This window comes from Sinocyclocheilus rhinocerous, unplaced genomic scaffold (assembly GCF_001515625.1).
Source record: "Sinocyclocheilus rhinocerous isolate Xijiao unplaced genomic scaffold, SAMN03320098_v1.1 scaffold579, whole genome shotgun sequence".
Lineage (NCBI taxonomy): Eukaryota > Metazoa > Chordata > Actinopteri > Cypriniformes > Cyprinidae > Sinocyclocheilus > Sinocyclocheilus rhinocerous.
In genome coordinates this window covers 32,226-48,688 of record NW_015666542.1, presented here as the reverse complement: position 1 = coordinate 48,688, position 16,463 = coordinate 32,226, and the positions used below count along the sequence as shown (strand labels likewise).

Genomic DNA, 16,463 nt, shown 5'->3' with positions numbered 1-16,463 from the left:
GCTGATTTTTAAAAAAAAAAAAAATTTTGCCAATAGGAAAAAAAAAAAAAAAAAGATCAGAACTTCACTATAATCATTGTTTTTTTTCTTCATGATTAAGTTTCCTCAAGACAACATCAAGTAAACTTGCGTTTCGCAATGATTTTGAATTTGCAAATTCAGTAGACGTTTCCGATATACTTCGTTCTCCTCGCTGTCGCTCGACTCGGACTCGGACTCGGAGTCGCCGTCAGACGGCACGACCTTCTGCTTGCACACGGGGCAGGTCTTCTTGGTTTTGGTCAGCCATGGGTCGACACACTTGCAGTGATAGGCTGATGATTGGTGCAGAGAGAATTAGTGCCACACATCGTGACAAAGCTGATCTATTACAATCCAAATCCTTTCAATTTATTAGTAGTTCATTTAAAAATTCCACTAAATAAAATTAAAAATTAATAATAAAACATGATCTCCCATGACTATACAGTGTACATTAAGTGTGTGTGTGTGTGTTTATGTGTGTGCATATAAAAATTTATTTATTTATATTCAAATAAATATCTACTGATAATTGGATTTAATATATAAATTATTCTAATTATTATTCTGCACTTTAATGCCATGAGTTGTTTTTTCTGAAAATGTATAAAAATCTTTTTTTCCCTACCATGCCTTCATTTGTTATTTTTTATTTATTAGTAACAAAAACTGCTCTCATTTTAATTAAAAATGTATCTTACACAAATATAAAGTGTACCCTATGTGCATTTTTTTTATACATATAAAAATGTAATTTTTTGTATATAAATTGATATTACATACATGATTATTGTGTACTTTAATGTCCTGGGTTAATTTTTATCATAACTTTTTTAAATGTTTACATTTAAATTTTATTTATTAAATTATTTTTAATTTTTAAACAAATAATTTATAATTGTTTTATTTTATTTTATTTATTTATTTTTTGACTGTTACATTAACTGACTTGGAAAGTTTTTTTTAACGATGCTTTTATTTAATTTTTATTTATTCATTTATTTTTGTGACGTGGTTACAACATTTTCAACAAAAGCTCTAGGTTAAATGCTTCATTTCATAATTTAATTTAATAATACTTTAGTTAAATAAGTAATACTATTGTTCATAAAAACAAAAACAAATTGTGTGTTGATGGTAGTTTACAATATTTTTACATTATTGTCTTTAGTTGTAAACAACACATACTCTGTTGACAATACTTGTTTGGAATCTGAAATATTTAAGTGATTTAACAGCTCAATTTTTCAAGCTGCAAATTAACCAATTTTGTATTTTTTGCTGATCAAGGGCCGAACGAGACAGAAACTCACCGTGTGAGCAGGGAAGAACCCGCAGCTTGTCGCCCTCCTCATACTCATCCAAACAAATGGCACACACGTCATACGAATCACCTATGAGGAATTAAGAAACAGATTAATTAAATGGGTCATATGATGCGATTTCAAGTTTTCCTTTCTCTTTGGAGTGTTACAATCTGTTCGTGAATAGATAAGATCCCTAAAGTTGCAAAGACTAAAGTCTCAAAACCAAAGAGATATTCTTTATAAAAGTTAAGCAATAGAAAATGAACCCAAATTGTATCTTTTTTTTTTTTTGTACAAATTTCCTAAAGATCACATCAAGTAGACTTGCAATAGTGATTCACAAAAGTTTTGATTTTGCAAATATTGGCACTGATTTTTTTGGCACTATAAAATTAATCAACATGTTTTTACTATAATTAATCCCCCGCCCAATTAAGTCCTCTCAAGATCACGTCAAGTAAGACTAGTGATTTGTTTTTGAATTTGCAAATTCATTACACTATGTTGTAATGAATATGTTGTATGAACTATATGAACTACGTTGTATCACATTATATTGTGATATGAAAAAAAAAAAAAAAAATCACCGGATGACTTGAATAGCTCTATTTGGAAAAAAAAAAGATCAATGATTGGTGTGATTTTGTAGGTGAGTAAATCAGCATAGAAAATAAACAAATTACAAGCACGGATAAATATAAATATGATAGAAATGAATAAACAGTGCTTTATATTTTTCAGGTAAGTCTAACAGAAATTGAATAATCAAATGTAAAATAACACTGCATAGAGTCTTCACTGTATCAATTAAATCTAATAAATCTGTGTTAAAGCTACAAAAGTGATTTTTCTCTACACGTTTTGTTGTTTGATCAACATTCATGACACAGAAAGCAACAGGAACATTAAACTGCTGTGAACCAATATACTGTTACACATTTTCTTTCTCAATTGTTTACCTTCACCTAAACCATAAGCAACTGTGTTTACAAGGATATCGATCGCGATATCGATGCTGAAACGATATATCGTGCAGCGCTACTAGCAATTCAAAGTTTTTGAATTTGCTAATTTGTTAGACATATTCGATATTCGTGACATATTTGCACTGAATTTTTGAGTTTGCACATCTGATTCACTTCAGCCTGATTCACCAATTTTTTCTGAAAGAATATTTAAATACAGTATTTTAACACATTTGCTAAACTAACCGTAGCATTAACAGCACCGCTGGAATACAAGCGCGCGGTTCTGTCAGTCAGACGCGCACGAAAGCTGCATGTGTAACTATAACAAACACCGCGTGTTTTCTTTCAGAATCATCATTGGCTGGTAGAAATACAAAAATAGGTTACGTAAAAGTTTTTACTTAAAAATGAAGATAACGTAAAGGTGCAAATAATTAAATTTTAGACACATTGTCAATAATTACGGCAACGAAAATAAAGCCCTTGGAGAACTGTTGCGATCAACACACAGCGGTGTTTCTTTACCGAATCAATCCACGTTTTTAAACGAATCGAGTGAGTCAATGATTCAGTGAGCCATTTATAAAGACAGTCACTTGCTTTGTTTCTGAATGAATCAGCCGTTTGATTGAATCGACTGAATGACTTAAGACAGTGATTTGCCACCACTTAGTGGCGCTTTTAGTTTTATATTTAGAGCATTGTTTCTTTTTTTTAAATCATTTCATATTTCAGTATTTATTTGTATTGTTGTATGTTGGAATTAAAATTTCTTTCTAAAGCTACTTTTTTTTTTGTAATGCCTATTCAGAGATTCACTGAAGGTCTACAGAGGTCACTATGTGTAATTCACACCCTGATTATAACTTTTTTATATATATATATATATATATCTTTCAAAGGTAATATATTGAAATGCTTACTACACTATGATCAGTCTATAGATAAGAGTTTAAAAGAGCCTGCAGTAGAGCGCCAGTGTGTTGTCGTATATGACAGCAGCTGTGTGTTGTGGGTCTGCGGTCATACGACAGGAAAAACCCGCTCTCTCTGTCAGCGAGGCAGACTGCAGCGGCCGGCAGAAGCCATGAATCAGCACAGCGGCCGGATGAAGAAAACCAACGAGTCAGCAGAGATGCCACGAGCGGGAACCAGAGGAAGGTGAACATCAGGGTGAAACACACACACGTTTGCAGGCCTTTATCTGTGTGTGACGGGATTCAAGAGCCTCAGTAATGTCCACACGGATGAAACAACTGCTGGTGTTAAAATTAGTGCTGTCAGACGATTAATCGCATACAAAATAAAAGTTTGTTTAAATAATATATGTGTGTGTACTGTGTATATTTATTATGTTTATATAAATACACACACATACAGTATATATTTTGAAAATATTTACATGTCTATATATTCATATAATTTATATTATTAATAAATATAATATATAAACAACCTATTTTTCTGAAATATATACTGCATGTGTGTGCAGGGGTGCACATAAGTTTTTCAGCCTGGTTCTCATATGAGAACCTGCAGATTTGGTTTGGTCCTCACACTGCATATACTGTTACCCATTAAATATAACTATAAAAAAATTAATTAATAAGACTGATAATATTATTGCACTTTATTTATTTAGTTTTTTTAAAATAAAATAATAAACTAAATAATAAAGTGTGATAATACTATTATATTTTAAAATTAAAGGGAAGTATTAAATACAAATACAATTACTTTATAGTAAACTTAAAAATAAAATGTTAATATTTACGACTTTTTATAATTTTCATCATTTTCTAACTTAAAATCAGCAGGCTTTTATTTTGGCGGGTTGCCAGCAAAGTAAGTATATGCGCTTCCGGGTTTGGAGCTGCCGATTGAAGAATGTCAGTAAATTAAATGTCACAGTTTTAAATTGTGCTTTGAAAAAACGGCAGCGGATAGCCTAGATTTATGCTTTCAGTTTGAATAGAAATCTTATACAGTACAGTTTGTCGATCTAAAATGGTGATTAACAGCATTAACAGCTGTCAATCATGTCGGTACGCAAATACGCTGTCAGAACTTATTTACACAGTGCATGTTTTATTGTGGTCGCGCATGCGGACCTGCGTACCACTTATGTGCACCTCTGTATATATATATGGGGTAAGTTGTGCCATCAAAAAAAAACCAAAAAAAAAACCTTTTTTCCTCTAAATACTGAAAATTGTTAATATTCTCAATAATAAATATTTTTCTGGCTGATGTATGAAAATGTGAATAATGTAAGTTTAGATTACTTTCATACTATATAGAATATAACGGTCGCGAAGTAATTATTCAAAAGTGAATATGCGATTTCGGACTCAGCCTAACTGCTTATTTGTGAAAATGTGCAATATGCAACAAAGCCTTTTAGACAGAATAGTGTATCCCACAATGCAATGCACTTCAGTGTTAAGATCATGTGACAACCACTGAAAAATGTATCATTGCAAAGTGCATACTGAAGAGTAGTAGGCAATATGTAGTGTACACTGCATATTATTTAGTAAACAGTAAGCTAGTATTCAATTTTAAATCTCATTAATATGATCACTTATTATGTAGCGAACTAAATATTAAACTTCTGTGGTTTAGCTTTCCCTAGGTCTCCAACTAGCACAATTAATAAATATGTTATATACTGTGTAAATAATAATAATAAAATATGCTATTAAGACAAAAAAGTAATATCCACTAGGTGTCACAATATACAGGTATTGACGATAACCGTGATATGTAAAAAAAATTAAATACAGATAATACACAAAATAATATCTGGAAAAATCCAGCACCAGTATCTGGTTGACACCCCAATACAGTAGGTGGTGCTATTGCACCGTAACACTGATGCCAACTGTCATAACGAAAATGGAAGATGATGCAATATCTATTACTGTCATAAAAAAAAACATGTCAGATTAGATGAAACATCAAAGCGAGACTAGCTGCGTTTCCATTACCCTTCAAATTGCGCAAATTAAAATTGCGAATTGAAAATACGCCTAATGGAAACGTGTCAATTTTGCAAAAACTCCCGTATATCGCAAAAAAGTTTTTACGCTCGCATGAGGTGGTTTTTCAGGCAATTCGAAAAAGGAATATTTCGCAAAACTGCAATAGAAACGTTTTTTCCGCATTTACAGGTCACATGGCGTATGTAAAAAGTCATATGATCATTCTTCAATGTACTATAACCTCCAAGAAACACTTCATACGTGGCCGGTCTCCAGTATAAGGGGCTTTCCCTACCATTAATGCTTAGACAATTTACACTGCACACGTCTGCGGTGCAGTGTGGCTCTGATACGGCCACTGAAGCTGAACTCTGAACTCTAGTCAATGATTGTGATTATTCCAGCCGCGCCACGCAGGTTTCTGAAGCGGCTCTCTGTGCTGCTTCTGTAAAGATACACGCATACGCCTCCTTTGAATAAATATAGCCAAAATCCGTTGCCATGACTTATTGCGAGAGGCAAAAGTTTACGTTTTAGTCGCATAACATTGGTTAATGGAAACGCCGCCATTTCGCAATACTTTTTTATCGACATTATATAAAATATTGCCAAAGTTTTGCGCAAATCTGTAATGGAAACGTGCCTACTGACAACCAATCAGAATCCATCCTGCTTTAAAGAGCTTAAGCATTTAAAGTGGCAGACGACAAAAACGTAGAGCATGCTTATAATGAATAAATCGTGCATTGGTGTGGACACTAATATAGTTATCGTTATCTTTACAGTTATCGTTCTTATGTGAATGAGGCTTTGAAGCAGCAGATGACAAAACTGCAGCACACACTTAAAATAAGGAAGTTATCGTCCGCTGGTGTGGATGCTAATATAGCTATCATTATAGTTATTGTTCCTGACGTGAACAGGGTTTTTAAAGTGGCGGACGATATAACAGCAGCACACGCTTATAACAAGAACATTATCGTCCGCTATCATTATTGTTAGCTAGTTATAGCTAGTACAGATTAACTTTTTTTAACACGTTTTTTTAACAGTTATGGTTACAAATTACAAACGTAAAAGTTATTAATTTTACTAATAGCGTTATTTTTATTCCTCAAAATTTCTATCGCTGTTGCGATAGTATAGTTATTAGGGATGCACCGATACCGATACTGGTATCGGGCCCGATACTGCGCTCCTGTACTCGTACTCGTACTTGTAAAAATGCCCCGATACCAAAACCCGACACCACACAGCGTGTGAATAGAGCTGTGTCCTGAAAAAGAAACACTGACAACAGAACAACAGAGAGTAGAATGGAGCTATTAGAGATTAAGGATGTCTAAGAAGTACATGTAAGTAATTAATCTAATGTTAAACATTCAATATTCATGCCTGTATAGCGGATGTGCGCGAGCTGATAAGCAGAGCGCACTAAGAGTGGATTGAGCACGTGGCGGCACAGATGCGCGAGCTTGTCGAGTGAATATCTCACAGACATCACTGGAAAGTTTGTATTTCGGTCGGATATGTCAAAAGCAAGCAAGTACAACAATGCACAAGTTACTAAAGTTTTTTGGCGGTAAGGAGAGTGAGAGAGAGAGCGAGAGAGCGCGCACTTCTGTTGCATGATCTTGATTGCTGTTCGCTCCATTAGCGCATGCATTTGGATTAAAACTAAATTAAAAAATTTAATCGTAATTTAATTAAAACTAAAATTTAATCGTAAATATAAAACAAAAATTATAGGGGCATTCACTATAAATATTTATTTTAAACGTCAAGCATACACAACTTTATTTAAAGCAGAAGTGAAACTAGCAGACTGTGTGAAATGCGCTAGGCTTTAAGTGTCTCTCATTCTTCATTTATTTATATTTAATTTATATTTACCAAAATAGTACGCGTGTACTCGTATAATGTGTAACGAGTGGTTCCCTGCATTTAGGAAAACGTCTTATGACTACAGTATTGCTGCAATGGAGCAGCTCTAATGCGCCATTAAAATGAACAGTGAAAGTAACAAAACATTTTATAATATAATTAAGTGTGGAAATAACTGAAGGAAATATCTGTTTGCTAAATGAAGCCAACTAACATGATTCACATTATTATTATTATTTTGTTTCTGTATCCAATATTTAAAAAACATTACAAATGCTGTGAAAATACAGGTATCGGTATCGGCGAGTACCAAAAGTGAAAGTATCGGTATCGATATTCTTTCTGAAAAAAGTGGTATCGGTGCATCCCTAATAGTTATCATGAATTCTATCTCTTATCCAGGATAATTTTGTAGTGAAAATCTGATTTCGTGACAGTCCTATTCTCCACTGTAGTCATTTAAACATCATTCAAATAGACAAGCTGCCTTGTTCATGTCCATATGTTTTGCATAAAGAAAATAAAGCTTATTTCTGAACCAATTTTAAGTACACGTCCTGGTAGCATTCACTTGTTGCAGATAAATGATCCACATGACATCTGGTAAATACATACGAGGGAAACGATTACATATGACCTTCACGCAGATATGACTCTCATTAGCTCTGAATATCTAAAGCGTAAGAGACGGTGGCTTTAGGAAACCTCGCACACCTTTCGTCTGTTTAATGTTTGAAAGTGGATACATGAACACAGGTGTGTCTGTAACCTGAGTCCAGACCGCACTCTCTCCTTATACTCAGTGAAAGTGACGTCTGACACCTTCTTCAGGAGGAATGTCTCCAGCGTCTGCTTTCACGTTTACAGGCGAACACATTTCTAATGCACTATGAGCGAGCTGAACAGGATGCTCATTCATGCAGTGAATGGTCAATGGTCACGGTGTTGATTTGGTTGTAAAATGGCTTGATGATTCACTATGAGGAGGTGGAAACGCGCGGGAGGGGAATTCCACATTTCTCCCACTTTCTGTTGTGCGGCACGGATAATACCGAATACTGATGAACCAGCAACACGACAGCTTCACAACATCAAAATAAAGAGGCTAAAAGGCCCATTCTTACTAAGTATAGAGTGTATATCCAAAGTATACAGTGTTCTGCTTACAAAAGCAGTGCTGCAATATTTCTGGTACATACAGGAAATTAGTAATAAGTGGAAGAGCCTACAAAAACACTGGATTTTCCCTCAAACGCAAATCAGACGGCCGTTTAAGTGAATTTGATTGGGGTCTTTGCCATTTAAGTTCAGTAAACATTAACATTTTACAACTGACGTTAACTTTTTACATTTTTGATGTTTTTAAAATGACCCATTTTTAAAAAATAATTTATATTTACGTATTTGCTTTGAAATGGCGTTTCCAGAGGAACTATAAATTTATCGTAGCTAAATGAATTTCAAATGGACAGTTTAAAAGAACTGATTTGATGGCATGAATCAAACATGTTAGATCTTTTTAATTGACGTTTGAATCAGATTCTAGAACTATTAGAATCTCTCATTCTGGTGAGTCTTTACACAATTTAATGGTCAAACAAATAACGAATAAAAACCTTTGCGATAATTGTACACTACTGGTAAAAGTTTGGGGTTGATTTCTCTTTTGCTCATCAAGGCTGCATTTAATTGATCAAAAATACAGGAAAATCAGTAATATTATGAAATATTATTATAAATTTAAAATAACGTTTCTATGCAAATATATTGTAAAATGTAATTTATTTCTGTGATCAAAGCTGAATTTTCAGCATCATTAACTCCAGTCTTCAGTGTCACATGATCCTTCAGAAATCATTCTAATATGCTGATTATTATTATTATTATCAATGTTGAAAACAGTTGTGCTGCTTCATATTTTTGTGAAAACTTATATTTTGTTGAATACAAAGTTCAGAAGAACAGCATTTATTTGAAATGGGTTTTTTTTGCAGTAACATCGTCTTCTCTGTCACTTATGACTAAATTAAAGAGTTCTTTTCGTATGATGTATTTTATGTATTTGCATGCTGATCCTCAATGAATTCTCAGTGTTAGATCTTAAGACGTGTCTTACCTTTCTTATACTTGTGAATTGGGAGTTTCTTCAGCTGGTCCTTGCGTAAGCGACTTCTCCTGGCTCTATGTCTGTCCTGTACAAACTTTGTGATCTGAGATTAAAAAGATATAAACATCTCAGTCAAGGCTAATATATTTGGTTGTCTGCTCATATTTTTTTTAATTACACACAATCATGACTCACCATGAAAACTACAATGAGGATGAGGCAGATTCCAACAATGATGAGGAATGGGATCAGATAATATTCCAGAGGCAAACTGAAGTCCGGCATGAGAATCACATGACCACTGAAAACACAAAGCAAGCCTGTGAGTGTGATGCTGCTTTTATACGACAGGTCTTATAAACAGACAATAATACTTAGAACTCATATGTGACCCTGGACCACAAAACCAGTCATAAGGGTCAATTTTTTGAAATTGAGATGTATACATCAATAAATAAGCTTCCCATTGATGTATGGTTTGTTAGGAGAGGATAACATTTGGCTGAGATACAACTATCTGAATATCTGGAATCTGAGGGTGCAAAAAAATCTGAATATGGAGAAATTCGCCTTTAAAGTTGTCCAAATGAAGTTCTTAGCAATGCATATTACTAATCAAAAATTAAGTTAATATATTTACGGTAGGAAATTTACAAAATATCTTCATGGAACATGATCTTTACTTAATATCCTAATGATTTTTGGCATAAAAGAAAAATCAATAATTTTGACCCATACAATGTATTGTTGGCTATTGCTACAAATATACCCCAGCGACTTAAGACTGCTTTTGTGCTCCAGGGTCACATATTATGTATGTATGTAATGTATTATTAGTATTAAATACATATATATAATTAAATATATGAACCTTTTAATTTAATTCAGTAATTTTGGTGTGGAAAAACCGTTTGTGAATACTTTGTGTAAACAGCAGACTTTCTATAGTGTCATATGACTCTTGGAGCGCCAGCGCAGCTGAATTCATCAGATGTTTCTGTTAAGTAACCATCTGAACAGTGAAGTATTCAGTAGTGAAATCAGAGCCCTCACCCTTTCTCATAGATGTAATCCTCTTTGAGAGAGTTGGCCGCTTCTTCACCAATAAACACTGAGGGAATGTCTATCTGCTTCAGAATATCCACTGCAAAAAAATGTAAAATACAAGCGTACATTAAGACACTAAATGCGACCAGATTTGATTCTGATTCACTTTGATTCCTCAAACAAATGAATGTTAAATAATCGAGCGTATTTTAAAATGTAAAATAACATTGATTTTGTGTCCACTTTAAAGGAATAGTTCACTTGAAATAAATAAAACAAATGAATGAAAACTGAAAGTTTTATTTAAACCTCCTCCTCCCCAGCACCACCTGTCTAGATCTGCTCAACATCAATCCTGCACTCCATTAATAAATAAAACAAATGAATGAAAACTGAAAGTTTTATTTAAAGGGGTCATATGATGCGATTTCAAGTTTTCCTTTCTCTTTGGAGTTTATAATCTGTAATTATGTCCCCACTGGATGCAACAAATGCCTCGTTTGTAATGGGTTTTAATGTTTATGTCTCGTCGCTCCGGCCGGACACGGTATGTGAGGGGCGTAACATTTCCGTCTCACGCTTGAGGTATTCGGCCAATCATAACGCACTGGATAGCTGGCCAATCAGAGCACACCTCGCTTTTTCAGACCGGTGAGCTTTGTAAAAATCGACGCGTTTCAGAAAGGCGGGGCATAGAGGAGAAACAATAATGTACAGTATGTGGAAAATAATGTGTTTTTTTTTTACTTTAAACCGCATAAACACATTTCATTACACCAAATACACAAATAATGTTCTTTTTAGCAGCATCATATGACCCCTTTAACCCTCCTCCTCCCCAGCACCACCTGTCTATATCTGCTCAACATCAATCCTACACCCCATTATTGTCAAATGCTGTTAAATCTATATGAGAGCTGATTGAAATATGGACATATGTTGTGGATTATTATTTTGTTTTTATTATGATGTTTGGACTCTCATTCTGACGGCACCCATTCACTGCAGAGGATCCATTGGTGAGCAAGTGATATAATGCTACATTTCTCCAAACCTGATGAAGAAACAAACTCATCCTAATCTTGGATGACCTGAGGGTGAGGACATTTTCAGAAAACTTTCATTTTTGAGTAACCTATTCCTTTCGAAATATATATTCAAAATATCTCTTTTGCACAATTTCATGTACAGTATTTACGTAAAGTTTTTGTACGGTCTCAGTTTGTGCATGTATAGTAAAATATTTATAGTATTTATAGTATATGTATAGTCAGATGGTTAACTGTTGTATAGGTCTCTAATTGTTTTTCTTATACTTCTATTGTTGTATGTTTATATTTATGTTTAACTAGTATGTAGCATTTCGTTCCACTATATGTCCACACCTGTAGCAGAATGACAATAAAGCTCGACTTAAGAACGCTGAAGGTTGGTTCCTCTACTTTGGCCTTCATCCCAACATTCCAAGTCAAACGGCATCACGGCTCAGACTTCATAAATACAGCGTTGGTTATTAGCAGCACAGGGGCCGAGGTTTGTGAATCACAGCATTGTCCCGCTGCAGAATTTTATGCATTCGTGCGCATGAACTTACGATCATTGGATCCCATGCTGATTAAGTCATCAGAGTCCACATTGTGGACAATCGCTGCCTTGTAGCCGGCCTTCTGTGCATGGAGGACCTGAAGAAGGACGAGGACAGAGACAGAAGCGGAAACTTTCCAAAAATCCCTGGAATGTTTCCAAAATTTCTGGAATGTTTCCAAAATTTGCTGGAAATTTTCCACCTTTTTGCAACCCTATTTCCTGCTAATGCAAGTAAATGTTTTCCGAAATGTAGTGATTTTTTTTTTATTTACTGAAATTAAAAAACACTTACTGTACTCGACATTTCCTGTAATATCTGACTAAATAAATAAATAAATGAAGCAATACAAGGGCATGTAAAGCTAATAATTTAACATCCCTAGCTGATTTATCAGTGTATCAACCAGTAAAACTACATTTAAAAATATAACCATAAAGGTTTCTTTAATGAATGTTCACATCAAACGTAACTTTCAGACTTGATCAGTGAAGACCTTTGCGCAGTAGAGAGGACAAAACTTGAGTATTTGTCATTTCAGCTCAGTCTTGTCTTCGGTATCATTCATTTAACAGCCTGCGTTTTCAGCGGCCACTAAAGGCAGAACTGAGAATTACGGGATCAGATTCTCACTTTTAACATGCAACACGACCAAGATACATAAAACTACTTAAAACACATTCTAGTGCTGTATTGTTGCATATATAAACGTGTGCTCTTGGTAAAGTGGTCTAGAGTGAGATTCCTGCTGTACTGGATTAGTGATTAGTGAATGTTTGTGCAAGCAGTGATAAAAACATTCAAGACATTCCTCAGATACAGACATCAATCACATTCACGTTGCGTGAAGCTCACAGATAAAATATCAGCTGTAGATATATCATCACCCGATTAGAAAATATTGTGAAAGATGCGCTAAAATGTTATGCTTTTGTTTTTACCTGATGTTTTATCACCATACTCTATCTCTACACACCCTTACAAAGGTGTACAAATTCCACAGCGCTGTCGATGATTAACGTTTATTGTGGTATAGGAAAAATATTTCCAACAGTTCGACAGGCGTTACGCGATTACACTGTGATTGGAAGTCGTCCAAAGTCCCGCAGGTGAACAGAAACTGCAGGCAGACCTCTTGAAGTCTTTGCATATCGTTTGCCAGCAGCATGATATGTGTGCGCAGTGAAGCGCGTCTTGGAGAGCAGGGGCTGGTTTTGCATTTAGGAGCGCATTTGCATACTTGGACGGAGGCGTTTCTATGTTACCCGTGTTTGTAGTTTTAGGAGTAACAGCAGGACATTTTTTATATAAATTATGGATTTAAACACACACACACTCACACACTCTCACACACTCTCACACACACACAATGTACCTGAGCAAAAGCATGATGGGACAAAATGCTTTGTCAAGCATTGCTAGGAGACTAGAATGTCATTACAAAATAAAAATGTACCTCTTATTTGGATTAAAAAAATGACTTGATTATTTAAAATTTAGCTAGTATTCTTGTTATATGTGTGTATATATATATATATATATATATATATAGCATGAAATCAGTGTCATTCTAAGATCAGTGTTATTTTAGTATAATTGATATAGATTTTAGAATTATGTTTTAATTTATATTTTCTGTTTTCAGTAATGTTTTCATTTTGTTGTGTGTTTTCTCTGTTTTTTTATGTCTATATAGTTTTTCATTTTTTTATTTATTGGTATTATTTAATTTGAGTTATTTTAGTACTTCAAATTAAACTAAACAAAAATTGGAAATGTTGAAATAAAAGGAGCTTTAAATAAGCGCAAGTAAGTTTAATAAAATAGCTTTTTTACGTGAATTAAAATATGTTTAGTCATTTTATTTTTAGTTAACATTTATTCAAACTAACAACATTTTTACACAAAATGTTTAGTTTTAGTGAACTACAACAACCATAGTGAACTACAACTATAGTTTAGTTGACTTCAATAACCCTGACTAAAATGAAAACTATTTCAAATGTAATTATTTGAAATAAAGCTGAAATAAAACATAAATATTAGATGAACAACTCTGACCTAAACGAAAGTGTTGCCTGAAAAAAGTCAATAATTTAAATATATTTAAATATATTTAAAAGCTAAATAAAAATATTTTTAAAAAATTTTAAAAAATAAAAATGGAAAAAAAATAAAACCTCATTTAAAATATTCATAAATACTACAATGGTACACACATAATACTACGGAAACACAGTTGTTTCCACCGCCAGCATCCAGCAGGCTTTGTTAAACTGCTAGTTTCACTGTGATAGAGATCTTCCCCTGCTGCAGAAACACATGCAGTGAGTTGCCTGAGGATTTCATGTGTTGGCACAGGGTCAGGTATCGTGGAGACGTTACGCTGCGTGTATAAACAAACGTTTCCCACGCTCCCAGTGAGACTCTTGAGGGGGAGATCTGTGGTGTTTCAGGCGAACGAGGGAAACAAACGTCCCCAGGTCTAAACCTACCTTGACGTCAAAGTTACATTCGAAGCGCTTGATCAGCACGATGAAGGCGCTGCTGAGGTTGTCCCGCAGGGGAGGGGGGTCGATCGGGATGCAGGCGTTCTCGGGACGGGCTCCGATCAGGAAACCCTGTGCACAGGAACAAGCAATCAGAAAAGACTGCTGACAGCTCCCTCTGCTGGACCAAGCACACAACTACAACAAGAGCGGTCTGAGGGACACTCCAGAGGAAAATGGACAAGAATGCTCTTAACATCAGCTATGTTTCCTTCCACCTGTTTTTATGCGCATTTTGGAATATTGCATTCTGGATGGAAACGCCATCAATTCTAAAAATGCGCATAAAAAAAACGTATGCGCACAACTGAGCAGGATAAACTTAATCTGATAAGAAAAAATGTGCATAAACTACAATGGAAACACATGTGTGAGCCTGGAGCACAAAAGCAGTCTTAGGTCGCTGGGGTATATTTGTAGCAATAACCAACAATACATTGTATGGCTCAAAATTATGCATTTTTCTTTTATGCCAAAAATCATTAGGATATTAAGATCATGTTCCATGAAGATATTTTGTAAATTTCCTACCGTAAATATATCAAAACTTAATTTTTGATTAGTAATATGCATTGCTAAGAACTTCATTTGGACAACTTTAAAGACGATTTTCTCAATATTTAGATTTTTTTGCACCCTCAGATTCCAGATTTTCAAATAGTTGTATCTCAGCCAAATATTGTCCTATCCTAACAAACCATACATCAATGGAAAGCTTATTTATTCAGCTTTCAGATGATGTATACATCTTAATTTCGAAAAATTGACCCTTATGACTGGTTTTGTGCTCCAGGGTCACATTTACCGAATAAATTCCACCCAAAAAGTTTGCGCTATGAGACGGGATAAATTGACTAACCAGCGGACCGATCTCGTTCACAGCATCTATATGTTGTTTTGGTCGTTCTGAAATGCCTGAGCAAAATCTGTCATCAAAGTACTTCTGTATAATTACTGTCTCACACGACTGCGTTCCCAAACAGCAGGCACCTCTAAAAGCAATGACCGCATTATTGTGTTACGTCTGCTCTCGCTGAAGCGCAAGTCTTTTATTACATATGAAAATTATTATATTCAGTGGCTTCTCCTAGTTTTCATAGAGATATTTAGTGCCAGTTTATCAGGAAGTGACGATTTTGTTCTCTTTGACTCGTTGGATGGAAACGGTGCTTTATTCGCAAATGTTTTATGCGATATTCCAGTTTTGCGCACAAGTTAAGTTTGAATCTTTGGATGGAAACATAGCTATTGTAACCTCATTCGGACACTTTCATTTTGAGACATGTTACAAGGTTTCATTGTTGTCTGATTAGCCACGATCATCAAGGCGGCGGTTGAACGCTGAAGAAACGCTTGAAGGCGAGTGCCGCTGCATCAGGAAGGACACTTCCTGTTTTTAAGGATGGGTTATTGGGCCATGAACTCAGGCAGGCATGAGGCCAGCACATGACCACATGAGGATGAGTCAAAGTAGGCCACAAAAACAGAGGAGAACCACAGAAGCACTGCATTACGAGTGTTACAGATGCACGATATATGGTCCATCAGCTGACATTATCTCATCTTTTAGATCTAACTTCCTCTGTTTTTACATTTGGGCCACCTGTTATCTAACGCTGACTTCAAAACCTGTAAAAAAACAACAACAACATCATAAAAATTCAGTCACAATGAATATCTATATTTCTTAGTTATTATAATGTTGTGACGCTTTAATTCTCTTGTAGCATTTAAAACAACTAGTTGTTTTGCTTTGTTTTTAGTTTATTCAGAAAAAATACATATAAGCAGCTATAAACTAAGTTATTATTTTTAAAAAATTAAATAAAGTGAATATTAAATGAATAAAAATGTACTATTTCACATACTTTATATTGTGAGGCCAGTATAATATGTAATTTTGATAATATGCCATAGCATAATTGTTACTATTAAATAATTAAAACAATCAAAAATATTAATTGTTTGACAGCACTATATATATATATATATATATATATATATATATATA

At 34.4% G+C, this 16,463-nt stretch overlaps 1 protein-coding gene across 2 annotated transcripts in view; it reads right to left on the bottom strand.

Annotated features, from left to right (window-relative positions):
- LOC107732680 (E3 ubiquitin-protein ligase RNF13) overlaps positions 1–16,463 on the bottom strand; it is a 32,764-nt gene that overhangs the window by 1,136 nt on the left and 15,165 nt on the right. Inside the window, exons 4-10 of one of the 2 annotated variants that reach the window (XM_016544094.1) lie at positions 14,399–14,524; positions 11,913–12,000; positions 10,325–10,415; positions 9,467–9,572; positions 9,281–9,374; positions 1,335–1,415; positions 289–314 (exon numbers count right to left, since the gene is read on the bottom strand). In XM_016544094.1, the coding sequence (XP_016399580.1) occupies positions 289–314; positions 1,335–1,415; positions 9,281–9,374; positions 9,467–9,572; positions 10,325–10,415; positions 11,913–12,000; positions 14,399–14,524 (612 nt within the window). Of the gene's footprint in view, positions 1–189; positions 315–1,334; positions 1,416–9,280; positions 9,375–9,466; positions 9,573–10,324; positions 10,416–11,912; positions 12,001–14,398; positions 14,525–16,463 lie in introns of both variants that reach the window. The other variant, XM_016544093.1, reaches the window with a different exon arrangement.